We start from the raw sequence: 21,080 nt of genomic DNA on the forward strand, positions 1-21,080 counted from the left end.
ACAAATCCTATAATCCCTCCCTTTTCTCAAAGGCAACCTAATTCTATCTGGATTATCCCCTATGGTTTTATATCCTGATTATTGGGGGGGGGGAAAAAAAAGAGAAGTTGTTAAGGCTATTTCACAACCTAAGTAGTATACTAGATTATATGTAGTTGATACACTGTTATATATGGTACATTATAAATAATTGTATTATGTCTAAGAATTACTTCTCCTTACACCTAGGAAGTATTTTCTACTTCTAATGATTTTTCCAAGAACCTTTTACATCTTTTGCGGAAGGTTGTATCAAACAGCTTCTCTTTCCATTTAACTGCCTTCATAGTTCATGTTTCTAAGCTCGCTGTGATTCGTACAGTCTTCTTCATTTTGTCTCCATCTTACAGTGTGTTAACTGAAATCAGATGCTGTTTTCCATAGCTAAGGCCTCCTGAGCTTTAAACAGAACAGAAAATTATGTCTTCTCTCCACCCACACATATATTATTTGCCAAAATGATTTTTTTTTTAATTTTCTTTTTCATAACAGCATCACAGTGCTCTGATTCAAATCACTGCATTACCTTGAAATCCACCTCTTCAATCCTAGTGTCTAGGAAGGTCTTGCTTTCTCTGTGCCTTACTACTTCTTTTCATGCATGCAGAGCACAATGGAAAATTATAAGGATAGCTCCCTGCTGCCTTGAGCTTCATCATGTGAGACTGTGCAGTATCTGTAGGGATATGTCATCAGAGTGTAGATGTTTTGTTTTGAAGCTTTTTTGAAGGACTTGTTATTTTGGACTTTTCTTATGAAGGTCATTGCCTGAGCCTCTCCAAAATGTAATGAGCAGTATCCTAAATGGGAGTGCATTGTATTTGTTTGTTTTATTTGTAATTCATATCCACAAACTGTTTTTCTAATTTTCAAGATCAATTTGAATTTGATCCTGTTCTCTAGAGTATTTGCAACCTCCCTATCATCTGCAGTTTTTTTAAATCATATTTTCTGACTTGTTATGCATGTCAAGAAAGGTACTGAGTAGACTGAGAGAAATAGTACTTAGAGATCCTCTTCTGGTTCTGTGTGGCTTTTCAAATGGTTGTTCGCTTACCGTAAGTCACCACAAGTGACTTTTTGTCTTGTCCATCTTCCCTTAAGAGCTTGTAATGATGTCATACAGGACAAAAGCCTTATTAGACTCAAGGTTGTGTCACATCTGCTGTTTCCTCATTATCTATTAGACTAGGTAACATGTCAGACAAAGGAAAGAAATTCCTTTGACATATTTTGATCTTGACAAGACTATATTGATTGTTTATCTTCTTATTCCCCTATAGATTCTTTTAAAATTAAGTATGTGATATTCATTATAATCTATTCCCTGATATGAAAGTTTGGCTGACTGTAAGTTTCTTCAGTTTTCCCTTTTACCACTCTCTTTAAAGACAAGAACCCTCTTTACCCTTTAGTTACCACTCATTTTTACTGTCATCTTTTTCTTTTGTTGCTTCTTATTTTGATTGCAGCTCTGGGATATTATCAGGTCAGTTAGTATAATTCCAATTAGTTGTTCCCATCAAAATAGTTTACTGCTATGCCCTAGAATATTGTCTCTCAAACTGCTGTCAGCTGTCTCATATGGGTTTAGCCTTGAAATTGTCTTTGCAAGATACCCTAGCAGTTTCTGGAGTCTGGTCTGTTTTTTAAGTCCATTAACCTTACACATTGTTTCTGTAACCTCCCTTCCTTACATAAAAAGGTAAACCCACTTTCAACTTCTGAAGCAGCCTAAAAAGAAAATATAAAATAACTGTTCCTGTATAAATTTTCCTCATCTCTTAAAATGGAGGTCTGTGCTGAACAATGGATTTCTTGGCCTGTGAGTATCCTTTGAGTGTGTTCTTCTGGTTTTCTTTTCTGAAAGCAGAATATTTACTTCCAAGTCTTGCTTTGCTATCGGACTTACTGTTTAAAAATATTCTTTTAATTCCTGCCCCCCAAAAAACCCCTCAGCATTTTCCTTCTTTTCATGAGAATGCCTGAATTAGACTGTTGCTATCAGTATCCCTTTTACTGTGTATTTTTACTGAGAGACATGCAACAGGCTTTCTGTTAACCAGATTTTTCTTGAATACTGAAGTATTATCTGCATTCTTGATGTATAGAGGAGCAACTTCTTTACCTTCTTCCTTGCTTTCTATTCTTGAACGTACCTTCTACTGCAGTGCTTTGATTTATCCCACTAACATTTTAATGTGTGGTGGCAACCTCAGATTGATCCGATTACACTCTGTAGTCCTTGGATCTTTCTATAGACACACAATGCTCTTGCAAAGTTGCTTCATCATTCTTGTTTTTTGTCTTGCGTTGTAGTTTCTCTTCCAGATTTCAATGATTTATGTAAGTTGAAATTGAAAAATATTTCAGTTCCCCAGCTGTCCTCAGACTAGTTTATATTCCTCTTTGATTGGTAGGTCAGTGTTACCATGCTTTTCAATATATAGCCTGCACCTCTTCTCAGCCATCTTCCTTTGCAGAATCTCATTTCCTACTGCTAACACCCTTTGGGCAGCCGTGCAATTACTGCCACTTCTTGTCTATCCCTGCTTGAGATGCTAGTCTAAACTAGGGACATTGGTGAATACCTTTTGTGTCCACAGCAACTTCATCATGGCTTTTGGAACCAGCACTGATTCTTGTCAGAGTTTTAACTGGCAACATCCTTGGTGTTGATATGGATGAGTGGCACAGGGCAATGTTTTAGAAAGTCAGATTCATGAAATAGTACCCAGTGGCAGTTAGAGCAGAGTTACTAACCATTGATCCAAAGACTTGCAGCTACTGGTTGTTTTCTCAAACAGCAGTGACAAAGAAGCATTTTATGCGGAAGAGCTGATAGGTTTGGTCTAACTGAAACTTCTTTGGAAGCAGCAGCTGCGTAAGAAATACATTGGAACATAGTTCTTCAACCTTTGAATAAGTAATGAGTTTTAAGTAATTTGAACCAAGTAGCTTTTAGAATAAAGTTCATATATCGTGTATATATTGAGCCCAAAAGAGGAATAATTGAATAACTTCTATGGCCTGTGTAATGTGATACCTCTCAGTCTCAAACTCTAGTAAGATAAAACTTAGTGTTAAACACTGCCTTCAGTTATATTTCTGTAACTTCATTAAAGCAAGTATGTGGAATGTCATTCACTACTAGCCTGATGTAAGTTACTGGATACCTATTCTGAATATTTTAGTTATATGTTAAATGAGGAAATAAATTAATCATCCTCTCTTAATTGAAGTTCTCATTGTTCAGAAGATGGAAGAAACCTCTAGAGTACTCTTATCTCCCACATAATTTCTCTGGAGAAGTATTTTGCTTCAAAATGCAAACTTCTCCATGCAGACATAGTCTTAATTAGGCTTATTTGGGGGAGGAATCCATGCTACATGCCTGCCGGTGGAGACTGCTGAGAAACCACCATCTGGCTTTGAGGGAGATTATGAGGAAGCCTTAGGGCAATAAACAGCAATTTGAACTTTAAAAGACTTCCTCATAATGTAGGTGCTTTCATTAATGTCAATGGGCTTTTAAACTTTTTCTAGTTCAAGGAACGTTACAGTTCTGCTACAAAGAGAGCAGAATCTAAGCAGGAATCTCTGAGGCACAGTGCTTCTACTGCATGATGTCTGTTCTCTGCTGTCCAGGTTGTGCCTTTAATACACAGCATAGTAATTAGCATTCAGCTCCTCTGCTTACAGATCTTGGAACTGGGACTTCAACATGACTAATGTCCACCAGCAGAGAGTATGTTCAATGGTGCATTAGGTAAAATAAAAAGTAAAGTACTGTACAAACTCAGTATTGCACACCATAAAGCTCATAACTAGCTTTTACAACGTACTGCATTTTGTAATTTTTAAGTCTCAGTCCATATATCAGGTGAACATTCTCCATTATGGGGGTATTTCTTCTTTTTTGCAGGTTATCACAATTGGTAAACATGTTAAAGGATACCATTATATCATTGCAAATCTGGTAAGCATTTTTAATATTTGAAATACCTGTATTACTCATTTTACTGTTTATGGAAGCACATTAACTAGTATTTTATTTCAAATGCATTTTAGAAAATGGAAAAAAGCTACATGTCTTTATCCTTGCTAAATGAATGCATGTGTTGAGGTGATGTTTTATTGGCTGAGTCTTTTCAGGGCTTAAATGCCTCCTGTGATAATCCCATGAATGGGAGTGAAGGTTGCTCAGCACCTTCAGTAGAGCTTCATTCTTTTTTCTACATACTGTAGAAAAGTTAGGATACGGAAATCAGAAAAATAACTTTCTGCATTATAGGCTGATACATTCAGTGAACTGATGTTTCTTCTCTCACCTCTAAAGTACTTAAAAAGTACAGTTCTCAGCTTTCATTCTGGTAGACTAGTGAGTCTCATCTTTACAAATCTTCCTTCCTCTGATTGGCTTGGTAATCAGTTTGAATCAGTCTTTTCTTGAACATAGGTGATCAGACAGAATAGCTAATAGTGTTCCGAAGGGGAAAAGTTCAGGAAACTCACTAAATTCTGTCAAGGTAATCTTTTTGAAATTGTGTCTAAAGGTGAAGGGCCATTTTACTGACATTAAAGTCAACATTGCTAATTTACTGAAGCTAGGGAATCTAATCCAATGTTTTTTTCATGACAGACAAAGCAAATTCTGTAGGCTTGAATCTCAATTATTCTGTTCCAGGAAAGAGTTTTGGGGGTTGCATGGTGTGAGTGCCTCTAAATAATTTTTTTTCATCATTTATTCTTGGATGGTGATAGCATTTGATATAAATTCCAGCAGAGTGCTCTAATTTACACTCTGTCTTCCGTAGTACTTTTAAGTGGCCTGAGGAAACAGAATGACCATAGTGTGTCTATCACACTTCAGACATAACCCCTGTCTCCGCTCAGCCTTTAATAAAAACACTTCACCCCTCCAGGCAGGCAGTATTCTGAAGAATCATGTATGTCACTGGACAGATGCAAAAGAGCTTTATACTCTAAAGGCCTCTTTAAAAGCAGAACAGTGGGATTTCATTTTTTAATTTATTGACTAATTTTTAGGATAAAGAAATTAAGGTACTGATAGTCACAAAGGAAGCATAAAAGTCTTACAAAATTTGAAAAATACCCTAACTCTTAGACATTTGTATTTTGCATTGCAGATGTTGTGTAAATAGTATTTTGAGTCTTAAGGGAAATAAACATTTTAGAAAAATTGCATAGTGTATTTCATTATGTTAATGGGTTGCTATTTTAGCCATTGCTTTAAGTTTGTAACAGTAAGCCGTAAGATCTAAAACTTACTGAATCTTGTATTTCAGAGCTATTTAATATCATATTTGCTTCCTACAGATTTATATAGTTTAAATGCAAATATTGTAGATATTTTGTATAATAACATATAAAATATATGTGGTAATGATTTTCAAACTGTGGTTTTCTCTGTCAGAAAGAAAACTTATCTAGTACTTGATTGTGTCCCATCTTCTTCACTGAATCCACCTTCTTTCTTCTTTTCCTGACTGCAATAATGTTCTCTGGTCTGATCAGTCAGTGGAGAAGTTGATCTATTTTAAGAATAAAACATGCTGATAGATGGAGAAGAGGTCAAAGTATACAATGCATGTTCCTGTTCAAATGTCAAGCTCACAATAATATTGAAGAAAGTTTCATGATCCATGTAGAATTGGATACTCATTGATGAGTATCATTAATACACAATAATTAAAGAGCACCTAGTATAGCAATTGTAGCAACTTCTGATAACGTGGCCTGAAGTTGCTACTTCTTTTTATGTTCACTCAGAGCATTGATTTCAACTGACGTGTCTGAAATCAGTGTTTCATGTAAATACATTTGTATGGTTATTTGGGGCAAGTTAAAACACAGAACATGGAAAACAAAACATATCTACTGTTTGTAAGAATGAGAAGTAGTTATTTATATGTACTGGAGGGAGGAGGCAGCAGAGATGGTAGGTCCTTCCATGTGCCTTAGCATTCCTAGCAAAAAGAGGACACAGCTGTGGCTGTAACTATTCCTGGCTAAAGCGTGCTTGCCTAACTGTTACTCATGTCAGTGTTCCTCTTCTCATTTAAGCAGTCCCATTGAAATTAACAGGATTGCTCATGAAAGCAAGCATGGCAAGGACAGATCTTCTCAGTCCTTGCTCTATAAAGGTGTATGTCCAGTGAGCAACAAGAGGCGCTGGCTGGCAGAGCTATAATCCTGGCAGCCCAGGATTTAAACTTGGATCCTGTTTGAGGAAAATGTTGGCTTACTTTTCTGCAGTAGAAGTCATATGGTAAGTATTTGTATATGCTATTGAGAGCTCTGCCAAAACCATTGGAATGACAGACACAATGTTTTCTGTTTCCAGGGATTTACTGATGGAGATTTGTCAAAAATTCAGTTTGGAGGAGCTAACGTCTCAGGATTTCAGATAGTTGACTATGATGATCCTCTGGTGTCGAAATTTATACAACGTTGGTCAACCCTGGAGGAAAAAGAATATCCCGGTGCACACACTAGTACAATTAAGGTATGTCTTATATTTTTTTTAACCATGACAGATGCACAGTAAGTAAGGCAATTGGAATAGACAAACAAGAGACAGAAAGCCCTTCAGTCAGCTGTGCCAACACAATGTTATATTTCTCTGGGGTACTTTTAATGTTTTCTATCATAGGACTGTTAAGCAAAGATACTGCACTATCAAAAATGTTCAAGACAACTTTAATTTTTCTTTTGTCACTGTACATCTGTGCCTGACAGCTTGTTAGATAATTGTTTTGGGTGTGGTGATATATTAAGTATCTACTGATTTTTTTTCTTTCTCTGTGTTTTGAAATGTTTTAAAGGCAAATATATAGTCATACATAGGTTTCCAAGGAGCACAGATCTAGCACTTTCTGATATAACATAATCTCCCAAAGAAATGGTAAGACAGTTTCTATGAGACAGATGCCTAAATCCTACAAAGACTTTTAAAATTAAATGGTATGCATAAGTTACAGAATCATGGTCTGACTTCAGGCCTGAGTGACACAAGATATGACACTGGACAAGTGATTAAACTTCCTTACCTCAATTTTCCCTCTGGATAAAACTAGGATAATAGTACCTTCTTACCTTATGTGACCGTTATGAAGATCAATTAGTGCTTGCAAGATATTAAAAAGAATAACTCAATTTTAATGCTAAATAATTTTTAAGTAATACAATTGGAAATTTTATTAAGAATGAATATACTTAAATGACTCTAAAATGTGTTAAGACAAAAAGTTATATGGCAAATGCTCTAGGCATAACAATAACGTTTGTAGGTTCCCTTTTTCTGAGGCCAAATTTGTGCAGGACTTAGTCAAAACTATGATTTTTCTGTGGTTATTTTTGTATTTTAAAATATTTATGAGAGAATAAGTAAATTTCTCAGTTGATATTTGACAAAATAAACTAGAGGCTGTGTCATGCCTTTAGATACATTCATATTGCATACATGTAATGTATGTAATATGTGTTGCTCTCTTTTAGGAAAAAGGGAAGAGATGGGGCTCCGAGTAATTAATACAATTCTTTTATCTCTCTGATTCCTGAGTGCCCAAATCTACCTACCTACCTACTAATATTGCAGAATCATAGTCGGTAAATAATCACAGTGAAACACATGACTAAAGTAAAAAAAGTCTAACTGAAACCAAGATGCAATTTTTCTCATTGATGGAAAAATGAATTGATGGGACACATCTGGTACTTTTGATATTACTTAAGGTAGGGGGGAAATTCCATGTGTTTTAGTTAAGATGAAGTGGTTTCAATGTTTTGTTATATCATTATAATCTGTAACTTTATCACAAGTATTCCCTTTTTTTCTTCCATGATAGGTACTTTCGGGTCTACTAGAAATTGAAAGGGTTGAAGGGGAGTATTTGGAATATCTTACGTTTTTGAGGTTTATTTTGTTGTAGATAGGAAAAATAAATTAATCAAAACACTTATTTTTCATGAATTTCATTAACTTAAAGCACATTTTAAATTCAATTAAAAAGGTTAAAAAGGCTGATCTGTCTTCCTTAGTATGTTCAAGGAATGTACAGGGTAGCACTGATACTCAGTCAAGAGACTGAGACATGTTAAATTATCAGATAATTTATAAATGCTACAGGTATTGATGGAGGGGGGCAAGTGGATGTATATTGCAATGTTTGGAGAGACTGATTGTATCAGTTACTATTTCTTTGTGTTGCTTTCTATCTTTTGCCCTTACACATGTATTTCTTGTAGTTTTTGCTTGCCATTACGTGTAAGGACAGAGCTATGTCATATTTCATTCCTTATCCTTGAGGGAGCTAGAAGCAGAGCAGAATCATAGAAATCACAGAAACAGGGCAAGAAAGGTCTCTGAGCAGTCCGTCAGCTGGTCCATCCTCCCTGCCTGAAGGCAGTCTGCTATACCTGTGCAGTTCCTATGGATAGTGATTTTGCAACTTCCCCAAGCATTTTGTTCCAGAGCTTAAATAGTCTTGTCTAACCTAAATCAGCCTTTATATTGCCTAGTCTGTTACTCTGTTACCTATTTCTAATGGATATGAGGACGTTCTCCTTTTCAGCTGTCCTATATTTGTAGATGTCTGCCATATTTGTCCTTGCTTTCCTCCCTGCTAAACTAAATAATCCCTTTTCCTTTGAATTTTGTACTCTCAAATCCTGTTCGTCACTTTGCTCTGAAACTTTTGTAATTGGTACCCATCTTCTTTGAAACGCCAGACTGGGTACTGCACCACATCTGAGTGCTATGCTGTAGAAATTGAAATAATGGCTTCTTGTATTTCAGAGAGCCCTCTTCTTCAGGGCTTCCTTTTGTGTTATTCCCCCCACCCCCATCATGATACTGTTGAAATGTATTTATCGTGAGATGCACACTAACATCCAGATCGCTTTCTGCATTGCTTTTGTGTACTGCTGCCAATTTAGACAGTCTCATACCATATCTGTGCACTTGATCATTCCTCTAAAGTACAGGATTTTTCATCTATTCTTGTTGAATTGCATTTCCAACCTGACCTTCCCAAACACGCCATTCCTTCTTACATTAATATTCTAGCTGTGTTTATCCTTCGCTTCTTGGAATAGTGTGTAAACATTGAAGTAATTGAGCAGGTTAACTCACTGGTCTCCCATTTGTCCTTTCTGCAATCTTATGAATAACCTTTCTCCCCTTCTGGTTTTGAGGCAGTTGTCCAAATTGTCAGTTGTTATAGATGAGCTTTTGCCACAAGTTCCCATGGAATCTAGGAAGCTGTCACTGCAAATTCTGTATGAAACAGACTAGGAAGGCTAATAACAGTCCTGTATTATCAATGCAGAAATGGGAGGAGGTTACATGCCCCTAGCAGGTAACGTTATCCCTGGGATTGCAAATGTTATCTCATTGCAGGCAATAGCATTGCAACTGTGTTGTATTATCTTCCTTTTGTAACCCAAAAGGAAGTATACTTTCATTTTACATTATAAAATGCAAGTCAATGGAATATGACTGATCCGATGTGACGAGACATATCACAGCACCCAAGTACAGTCCTGAAAATGGACAAAGACACCTCTTTCTAAAAAAAAGTGCGTTTCAAAGGAACATACGTTTCAAGAGGGAAAAACATTGTTGAAAACATGTTCCAAGAAGAGGACCTGGATGAAATTGCTTTAAAAATGTATCTTCACAATTTATAAAATACTAATTATAAGAAATTGCAGTCTTAGAACATAGATGAGAAGAGACACTGATTTTATTTGTAGCTGCCCTGTACCTGTACTGATAAAAACACTTGAAGATTTAAAGCTTAAGCAGGACACTTAAAACTTTTGTGCTTTGCTGCCTTTTTACAAAAGATCTTTTCATCTTTCAAAAGTAAAGCTGATATACTGTTTACCTCAGAGTAAATTGAAAATATATCTGTTGTAATTGAGGGTGTTACCAGTCTCTGCATGCAATTCTAGAAGAGCTAATAATGTGTAAATCTTGAAACATACCACTGAGTGTCCTGGTGATCTTCTTTGTCAAGTAGCAAAATGAAAGCTACGTTTAATTTTATAAAGGCCTAATAATAATAACAAGTTGGAGTCCCCTTTTGGTCCCTTATTGTGTGTTTACAAATACGCTGGGCTTTCTGAGCCTTAGTGTGTCAGGCTATTATGTCTAAGGGAAGCCTCTTGCCAATTTGGAAGGACACTGAAGGACAACACATCCATTTTCATATCCAACTGCTCCAACTTCCTAATCTGATTAACCCATTCTGTTTGGGGGCAGCCTTTGGTCTAATTCCAGGAAGAAGCTCAACTCGTACCTCTTGAAGGCTAATGAGATTTTAGTACTAAGCCATCCTACTCTGATGAGCTTTTCTAAGAGCAACCTTAGGCTCGATGTGTGCAAGAAGTATCCAAGACAAATTGTGTAGGATACATATAGAAACTATGTGCAGCATGCAGAAAAGAATTTGGGTCTGCCTGGTTGAAAACCTAAAGCAGCTCAGACTCGCCAAGAATACAGTTGTCTTGGAAGATGGTAAAGACCCCAGTACTCATTGCAGCTGTTTTCGATAGCTTAAACTGTCTCATGCTGGTACATTATGTGTCAGATGTTCAGAATTCATACAATTGTATTTCAAGCTTCATGATCTCTTCCCCACACACACAATCAATGCATAGCTAAGATAACAAAACGATAGGTTGTTTTGCTTTCTGATTTGCCATTAGTAGTTTCACATTTTCATAGCCAAGTCATTTTTTTATAGCCAAGTCATCTAGTCTTTTGAAAATTATTATGAAATATATTTTTTTCAAAGATAAGTAATTCTAGAATTTGAAGTGTTTGTGTAATACCAAACAGCATGCTCTTTATGATAAAATTGCAAAAGTTGAAAACTGACAATCTTAAACTGTAAGTCAGGAAGAAGCTTGTAATGCAAACTGCTAGTTTAACTCTACTGGTGCTGATTTACGTCAAGGATGGAATACAGAGAACATGCAGACAAATATAAAAATAAGTATTTAACTTGCAGAAATAAATAAAATTTAGATCACTCACTGATAATAAGGAACAAAGATGACAACAGTGAAAACATTTCTTAAAACTGGAAATTCAGAAAGCATTTGGTCTAGATGTAGACGACTAAGCAGAAGTGTGCAATTAATGAATTAGACAATACCTTCATTTTGGGGCATGCCTCTTAGGATTGCAGTGTGTTAGAAAATGTTTTATAATCCCCGGCATTTTAATAAGAGTTATAAGTGATACTCTGTTGTACCTGCTACAGTTTTAAATGGAAGAATGTGATTGATTATGCCTGAATTCAAGTAGATTATAATGATTTATAAATAACAATTAAAAAAACTTGGTTAATTTCAGTATTTATTATGTGATTTTAATTAGGAATTTAACTAGAGTCTCTTTTTTTTTTAAGTGCCCGTGTAAAACTGTAGATTTGTGAGATTTTTCTGCCTACATTTTCCAGTCCTTGTGTTTTGGTTTCCTGGGCATAAAAAATATACATTTAGCAGTTGGTGTTCTAGCTACCTGGTTTCACTGGGCTTCTGAATCCTAGTATTCAATCTTCTCTACTTGCAAAAATATATATGAAAAATGTGGGTGTAAGAAATTTCAGTGTTTAAAACTTCATGCTTCTTTTTAATAGCTTAAGGGGCTTTTGCATAAGTAATCACTCATTCCAGCATAGTTGGTTTGTTGTGTTTGGGGTTTTTTTAAAGAAAACTCAGTTAAAAAATGGCACATTTAGTCAGTGAAAGCAGCGGGTGGTTTGAGGCAGTATGTGTAAATTTGTCTCAGATGCACAAAGGGCCTATTGACCCAGATCCTTCAGTCCTGCAAGTAAAAGTGGCTGAACTGTGCCAAAGCAAAAGTACTTGCCAGACTTCAGAAAACTACAGAGCCAAGTCCCAGTGTCCCTATGCATCTCTGTTTCTTTGAATTTGAATCCACTGAAGTGTTAAAGGATCTTCAGCCAACAAAATGTGATGGATTCCTCCTGCCTATTTTCCCAACAACTCTATTGTTTTTTTTTTTTTCAACCATCTATTCACCTGAATATGGTTGATATAAACAGAAGACAGCTACTATTCCTCATGCTCCAAGTGTTCAGCAAGGTTAGGCATACCTCTGACCTCACCAAGATCAGTGTTATTTAGGACAGGAGAGCTTGATGGAGAAATGGGGATAAGAGGAGGAGGAGGAGTGATACACAAAGCTGGAAGTAGTAGGAGGAATGTGTCATTAAAAAAAAAAAAAGGGGGGGGGTGGGTCAGCAAAGTGGAAAGAGCCTGTTGGGATGTAAGTGGAAGGCACAGAAGGGTGGTGGCAGCTCCGAGCTGGAGAGGCATCTATGGCAGAAGGTTTCTCGGATCGGAATAGGAGGGGAGGAGAAGCACTGAGGATCACTCAAGTGAACAAGGAGAGGAGACATGCAGGCTTACTGCTGGGGCAAGGCTGGTATTAAGGACCAGGCAACGTTACGTAGCTGCCTATATTACTCTGGCAATAACTTTTTTGGTAAAATCAGCAACCTGTTAAGATTGGTGTATTTAATTCTGTTAGTATTTTACTTGGAATTAGATTGGAGCAAACAGGAGAAAGTGTTTAATCTTGAGACAATAGGCAAATACTTGTGCTGGTTGAGGGTAGATGAGAATTGATAATGAAAATAGGGAGGTGTGGTTTTTGGGGGTGGTTTTCCTGGTGTTGGTTTTTTTCCTTAACTTAAGACTTGAATTATTACTATTAGTTTTAAATGGAAGATTTTGGAAATTTTTAAACACTGCAGTATGTATGATGAGAACTCTCAGATCCTGTTGATTTTTTTGTGTGCTTTGTTTTGTTTTCTTCCTGGTAAGTGAATTTGTGCAAGGTGTATTGTAATATCAAGTCCAGGTACCTCTCCTACAGGTTGTTACAGAAAATGATGATGATTCAGAATATATTAAAACCAAATTAAAAGTTATTTAGTGTGGCTTTATTTAACAGGCTAGTAAAAAATTTCAACCTAAAGAATCCTCATATGAAATTCCAGTTGAGAATCATTTCTACTGCAGTGTTGTTCACCTTCTAGGGTAAATAATTTATTTCCATTAATCTATATAGGACTTTCTGTTGACTATGAGTAAAAATAATACAGCTTAAGAGCCTAGTAGAAGTTTCAGGTTCTTATAAAATGACTGATACTATATGAATGATAAGACAGACTGATCTAATCTCTCATCTACCATTTTCATTAATTTTACCAACCATGAATTACTGTACTAGAAGATGATCTAGAATACATTTTTATGATCATTCTAATAACTTTCTTTTGGTTAAAAGTTCAACATGCCAAGGATATTTACCATAGTTAATAATGCTTGGATGGCCACTTTTATCATGAAAGGAGCAGTGAAGACTATATTTCAGTAAATATTTTATTAAAAGAGCATTTTATATTTTAAAATTTGTATCTGCTCTAAGGCACATATGCTTACTGATTTATGACTAACCATAATTTTTGAAGAGGAGGTGACGTTTGTCATAGAACATAGGAATGTGAAGACACTCAAGTGTATTTTTAGGGTAAAGCGGTAAAAAAAAAAAAAGAAAACCAAAACAAAAAAACCCCACAAAAAAACAAACCACCAATCCCCCAAACTTTTCTCTAGCTTAGCCTTGAAGAAAAAGGTTTTATGTATTTGTATGGTGACAATTAAAAAAGCATATGTTCTTTGTGGTTTGCAGTAAATTAAAGGTGATTTTTATCACCAGTGACATTGCAGTTTGCAAGTGTGTTCTGTTTAAAGTTACAAGTAAGATTACAGAAATAATTTTAAAATCTTATTTATTTTGTCAGTTTGGATATTTTCCACAGGCAGTGGCATGGATTAGAAGACAACAACATCTTTTTTTAATAAATAAAATGCTGTGGGTTGAAATCCAAATAATTGTTTTTATTATTTCTGTCAAGTTCTGGATTCAAATCCAAGTAATTTGATTTAATTTTTTGTAAAGGTCTGTGTTTTTTGGTGATGTAAATTTCACCAGGAGTAAGCTTTAGGTTTGATAATTAGGTTTTAAAACACTTCTAAAAAAATGGAAATAATAGGGTGAGAATTAATAAACTTTTTAAGGAAATTAATAAAAAGAAGTGTGTTTAGATAGTAAACTTCTCGGGGCATTGGGTAATGACTGGAATTTTTAAGAACCTCCATGATTTGAAGTTCAAAGAAGCTGTTACACAAATGTAGTGAATGTACAATTTACATTTTTACAAATATGTAAATTATGAATAGTTGAGAGTTGTTTCTGCCTTTACTGTAAGGAGAGATTAGGTGACTTCCTGATTTTTTATTTAGGAGTTTTCAGAGGGATAAGGAAGAAGGTTAAATTCACTCCAGGTCTCAAACCTATACATACAAGATAGAGAAAAAAGATACGGTGTGAAGATTTGCATTAAAACCTACTCTACTCCTTTCAAGATCTTCTTTTAATACCTGATAATCATTCTTTCTCATTAAGAAGTGTTTAAAGGGAGGATATTTTTATATTGCAGCATAGTATTTAGAAAAAACTGCTACAGCTGTGAACATTTTAAAAATTTTTTTTAATACTAGCGTAAAAACTACCATGCTGTTTTTAATGGCACTGGCTAGGAGAACATCTTGCAAAAGTTGGTGTCTGCTTCAATGTTTCATTGACTTTAAATTGCTTATACATGATTATTGGAGCAAAAGCAAAATAAAAGCCTTGTACAGCAGCGTGCTGTACTATAGCATCATTACTGACCACTCTTTGAGTGAACAATATTGAATGATCTCACCAGTTGTCTGCTTTAGATCCATTCGCCATGATCAATAAAAGCTGAGACCAAACACAGTGGACCCAGAGTAAATGGCAGGACACTTCTGAAGGCATCTGCCCATCTTTCTGTGGGTACAGATGGCTTAGTTGAGACCAAGGTCAAAGGATTTCTAAGATTGTCTGACATGGTGGAGCTCTTTCTCTGTAATGCATTTTCAGAAAATAAAGGGGGCACAATGCTAGGCTACTTTGACCTTCTGGAAAATGGAAGGGATGAATTCCCACACAACTTCTGTATTAACACTCCTGAACGAGTGTAAGACGCGAATGCTGACTTTCTGTTTTTTTGAATGGAGAAATGTCTGGAACCTTGGTAGATCCAAATGCCAGTGCCATTAATAAGATCTGGCATCGTTCTGCTTCCTCTGGGAAGACAGAGGGTTCACTCTGTTGCTAAGACTTTTGCCCAGAGCCATAATTTTTCTCTTCGCTGACATCTTTCTAGTATTTTCAAGAAACATCTGTTTTACAGTAGCATTAGCTCTTCTCTTTGGCCATTGCATTAAATCTAATGGAAGACCAAAGTACTTTAAACCCTCCGTCCTCAGTGTAAAATCAAAAAATGAAGGAAAAAAGAAGTAGGTACCTGCACTCTTTTTTTTCTGCAGAATCAGCATCTCTGATGACTCTAGTGAGAACAGTGTTCTTCTGGATTGGAAGTAATCTTGAGGGAGGAATTACAGTCTGTGAATCTCCTTCCTATTAGATTAGTAGGAGAAATAGATAGAAAGGCCAAGCACCTTGGGGTTCATAAATCTTGTGATCTTTGCTATATTCAGTTTTAAAAGTAGTGAAAGAAGGTCGCTTTCCCCTATAAATATCCTACAGTGGGCGTGTTAGGATAATTCAAGTGCCCCAGTCTTGTCAGTGTCCTCTGAATGTGCTATGAGTAAGCCTTTCAAATAGGAGTTACGCTTCCAGAGATGTAGGCTTAGGCAAGCACCTAACTACTGGGCTAGAAACCAAAGTTGTTCTGGGTGTGCCCAAAGCAGCCTTTCTAAACCAAACAAGGAGATACCTAAAGAACATAAATACATCACAAAATCAGCAGATTTTCTGGATACGAGTTTTGGATCTGAACACTTAAATTCTTCTAAGGTGATGGGTTGCTTAAGGTGTTCTTTGCATCTGATATTCTGCCCAAAACATTATGGCATTTCAGAGCAAAAATATTTATTATTTGTTTAGCTACTCTGTGCAGACAGAATGCTGGAATTGCATTTAAATAAAGGCTATAATCAAAGCACAGTTGATCTGACTCTACAACCTCTGGAAACAAAATTTCATAAAGATAGTATATTTGTTAAGATAAATAGGACTTGATCTCTAACCCTGTCTTTACTGAGATTAAGTAAAAAAAATTTTTTTCAAAGATCCATTAATTTTATGTTTTATTAATTTCTCTTCCCCTTTTAGTCAGGACCAGGATTGTTATAAAAAAAACTACAAATAATCAAATATTTCCAAATATCTTTTGGAATTATTTTCAGCTGGAAGCAAGCCTGTTGTAAAGGCTGCCTGTTTTCACATGAGCTCCATTCTCATGTAAAGATCAGAGAGGAAGAGGCAAGCATTCAGTCTTTTCTGGGCTCCCTGACTCTACTTCGTGTCCCCAGTGTTTGAAACATGCCCATAAGTAATGAAGATGCTCTTGTGCTTAAAGCCCATTTGCAGTTGGAATGGCAACCAGCCTGACATGCTGCTTCATACAGACCCCATTCATGCTAATGTCTGCACAGAACGAATGAGAACAATGCATGATTATGGGCACAATTAAAAGCCATCTGGATTTACAATGACATTTTTGTGTACAACATTTGACAACATCTCTTATTTCTATTGAAAGTAACTATATGCATTCCCATACTCTGTCATGACAGTATGCAAGGCACCACAAGAGATCCTGAAGGAAGTAGCTGTTTCCTATCAGTTAGTGAATTTTCCACCAACTCTTTCATCTGTCAGGCTACTTTCAAATGTTTTCCAAAGTGTGTGTAATACTGTCCGTTTCAAAATAGCCCCCAGGTATGTTAATTAAAGAAAGACCCTTAAGAAATAGGTGCCCAAGTTGCATTAGTTTGACTACATTGAAAGTCAACAGGAGGTAGTTGCCCAGTTCCTTTACTAATTCTTGACAAGTAACTTTGTCTCTCATTCTTTTTGCTTGCAGCTTTATATATGTGTGTACCTATTTTTTACATATAATATATACAAATGTAGGAATGCTTCTATATTTTTATACCTATCTCTAGCAGTTACTTCTGAAATTACAAACAATTTGACAGAGTTTTGTGAGTTTTGACCAAAAAGCACAATTATTGTACAAAGCACTATGAAAAGGCTTTTGTGGTATATACTAGCATTCTAGGAGAGAAATACTTTGTTGTGGGGAAAAATGCACAAAATTCAGATGAGAGATTTTATTGAATATAATTCTCAAAGCAAATTAAAGCTATAACATGGATTAAAACCAGATACCATTTGATATCCTAGTTTAGTCTGTGTATAGTTTAGTGAAGTATTCCAAACAGGGTGAAAAAATATGTAGTGAACCATTGGAAAAAGGTTTGCTAGTATAGAGCAGTAAGTGGAACATTTAATATACCCACAAGCTACAAGGACACAAAGTTTGTCTCTTACTGCCTTTGATGTATATTTGTTGGTATTTAAGTATATTTAAATTGTTTAAATACAAGGAAAAATGCTGAACATTTGGTTATACCCATTGATTCTACCCACTTGCTCTTGCAACAAAGAACACTTCCTGTATTACCTCTCTTTGAATCTTCCCTCCAAGGAAAAATATTTGTATCTGATTTTACACCTCCTTTCTCTTAACCTCTGTTAGTGATACAGTGTTCCTTCTCCTGCTGTTGCAATAGCAGCCCCCACGCATGGTGAGGAAACGTCTTCTGTGCCTGTTTCAGACTGATTTGGGCCTTCTTGAACACTGCTTCAGCTGGATATGCCATTCTAGCTGAGGTCTCCCAAGTGTCTTGTACACTAGCACTGCATATTTTGACTCTGCTGGTGCAGTCTCTGCCCAAAATATCTTTTTATTTTGTCTTTCTCACTGTTGTGTTAGATTAGGGCTGAATGGCTAGTTCATAGTCCCCTTGAGTGGTTTTAATTTGTTTTTAGTGTGTCTACAGTGTAGACATATGTATCTAAGCTGATTGCCCTGGACTCCTCCAGTAGTCTGAGTCACTGGAGATCAAATTAATGGAATCTAAGGCACGATTCATTTAATCTTAAAGAAGGTGTCTAACAGGTCAAATGAATCAAACCTTAAAATGCTTATTTCTTTTCTCTGACTGTGAAAAAAGCCAACAGCTGGTATGTCAAGGATAGATTTAGATATTGCAGATATCCAAATCAAGAGAAAAAGAATTTGATTTCTTGTCATTCAGAATACTTCCCTTTTTTCTTTTTTCTATGTATTTTACTTATGTCTTCATATTTTCATTTCTTTTCCATTGCTCAAGTATATTCTTTTAATGATATATTTTAAATCTTTAAGCATCTCTCTCAACTTTATGTCTTCAGCACATGGACAGGCATTGGGTTAAACACAGGACTAACAGGCTAACATTACATCTGTTTCTAATATCTTACGGCTTTAAAATATATGTATAAAAAAACCCTTGTGGTTCTGGGGGTGTCTTCTGCAATTTCATCTTCAGAAGATTCAGTTACTGATTGTACAAAATGATATACTGGGCCTTTTTGTTAAGGATTTCTTGTATCTTCTGAATTACTGGAAAAGGGCTAAAGTTACAAAAGTCACTATCTTGCCAGTTTTTCCTGGACAGCACATGATTAATAACTTCTGCTTAGTCTGGAGTGACTTTGTTTTGCCTTTACGTTTCAAATTCATCTTGCAACTGCAGCTTAAAAATTTTATTAAGGTCTATAATACATTTTAAATTTAAGTTGAATAAAATTGCATATGAGCCTTGTGTTTTCCCTTCTTGGTAATTAGGGCATTTATTTATTTGGAGAGAATTCTTTTCATATGTCATACATGAATTCCCTGTTTCATAGCAAATAACCTAAAATTGTTAGGCACTTTGGTGCGTTATGTTACAGTTTATATTATCAGTTTATCATTATCATAGTTCTATAATTATGAGAAGCAAGATATGGATGATTCTGTAGGAACTATAGGGTAGTACCTGTACCATTTTGTATTAAAGTTGCTGATTTTATCATGTAAACTTGAAAGGAACTGAAATGAAGTTAGGAGATTTACACTGCTGTAAAAGTACTAGGCTGTAGGAGCTCATTCCACTTCCAGAGAATAATATTCCAAATAGCAGTCTCATTATTTTAATAGTGCAGATCAGAACACGATGAATCTCCAGTATAAAACAAAGTGAAGCAATACAGGGCTAATGTATCCTTTAACTTATGACAATTTTCTTTATTATGCAGACACATACACAGACATCCCTCTGCATGAACTGGTTGTCTGTCTGTCATTTCTTGTTTATGGTAATGAGTTCTCTTTCTTTTAGTTTGTCAACTTTACATCTATTCATGAAGCTATAGATAGTTTTAGTGAGCCTCATGAAGGGTATTAGGAGCCAAAAGCGTATGCAGGATAAAGCAGTAAGAAATGATGCATGGGCTGTTTGCTCTCGTGGCATCTCCAACAACATGAAGGTGTAAGATGCTTGTAAACTATTTTGAGATCCTTCAATTAAAGCTGACTTAACCTAAATTAAAGCATTTGGATTTTATATATGTGGTGACACATATACACATACAGATCTATATTGATAGGCAAATCCCTACACAAACTGAATATGTGTTGTGAATATTCAGGCCGGTAATTATATACTATAGGGATAATAATCTTGAGATAATACATTAAACATATCACAAGGCTCAAATGAAACATAGAATAGCTGAATTAGCACTATAACTTCTCAATTTCAAGCTCTTATTTTCTCTGCTACCCAAAGTATGTTTCAGTGGTTGATGGTTCAGTGGTTAATGACAGTGCTGTGTCCAAAGTTTCTCAAAACACTAGTGTGGTACAATATGCGGGAGAAGGATGGACTTCACAACTCTATGAGAGTTATATTCCGAAGCCATTTATTGTCTTGTCTGACTCCAATATATATCATAATCTTTGTTTAGTCACCGCGCACGCACTCATGATTGGTTACAGCTTGTTACACACACTATTGCAATTGGCTATATACAAAATATCACGCGCTGTCCATGCGCCTCTCACACAGTCAGGATTCGCTGCCTGCAGGTGTTCCTGTGCTCCTTTGCTTCCTCTTAGTTGTTTACCACAGCTCCTTCTCAAGGCTGAGCTGTGCAGATATCCAGCTCTTTACCAGCTTCTCAGTGCCACAGCTCCTTCTCCTTAAGGTCGAGCCATGCAGATCAATGCCACAGCTTCTTCTCCTTAAGGTCGAGCCCTTGCAGCGTGATCCCAACGACAATACGTTTCTGTACTGCAAAGAGCCACACTTAAAGAAGTATTGCTAGTCCATCCCAAAAAATTAGTCAGGGTCCTTTCTCTTCTCTCTGTTACCTTCTCCTCATCTTCAAATACATGTCCACCACTTAATCACTGCTACTCCAGTAGCAGAAAGTATTATTAGCTCCAGTCAGTCTTTCAATTCAGTTCTTCTGCTGTTCTGATCCTTTTAAAGATTTCCATAGAAGTCACTGAGAGACCTTTTTTGAGAAGATTCACATTAATCACCCTGTATGCTTATATATCTGAAGAAAAGACTTCCACCCTCCTTTTCTTCCTCTCCAAGGTCTAACAATTGCATACAAAAATGACCTCAATTCAAGAGGCTGTCTTGGTCACAATTACAAGAGCCTTCTGCATGACTTGCGCTAGCTAATTAAAATTCTCATTAAACTCTGAGCCATTGAAGCAAAGAGCCAATATATCATTTCTCTCCACTTTACAGTTTATATATTTTCAGCATCTAATAGCCTTCATAGGGATCGTTGCATTCATTCATAAGGCTGTAAGTAGTTATATTCTAGCCCATATTTCCAAAAATGTCCCTTATATTTTGCTTAATTGCAATGTTCTGGACTCATAAAGCCCATCCAACAAAGTGCTCTGTGTACGTGTACATGTGGTTTCTGTTCAGTTAGTTAAGATGTAAAAATTTCCAGTCACTGA

General features: G+C 36.0%; 1 protein-coding gene across 2 annotated transcripts in view; it reads left to right on the forward strand.

Moving 5' to 3' along the window:
• Positions 1-21,080, forward strand: part of GRIA2 (glutamate ionotropic receptor AMPA type subunit 2) — a gene marked incomplete at its 3' end in the record, with an annotated part of 95,838 nt that overhangs the window by 51,908 nt on the left and 22,850 nt on the right. For both annotated transcript variants that reach the window (XM_081998799.1, XM_081998800.1), the window contains exons 5-6: positions 3,965-4,018; positions 6,407-6,568. In XM_081998799.1, the coding sequence (XP_081854925.1) occupies positions 3,965-4,018; positions 6,407-6,568 (216 nt within the window). The remainder of the gene's footprint in view (positions 1-3,964; positions 4,019-6,406; positions 6,569-21,080) is intronic.

The sequence above is a fragment of the Phaethon aethereus genome (genome assembly GCF_964289735.1).
Source record: "Phaethon aethereus genome assembly, chromosome: 4".
NCBI classification, from domain to species: Eukaryota; Metazoa; Chordata; class Aves; order Phaethontiformes; family Phaethontidae; genus Phaethon; species Phaethon aethereus.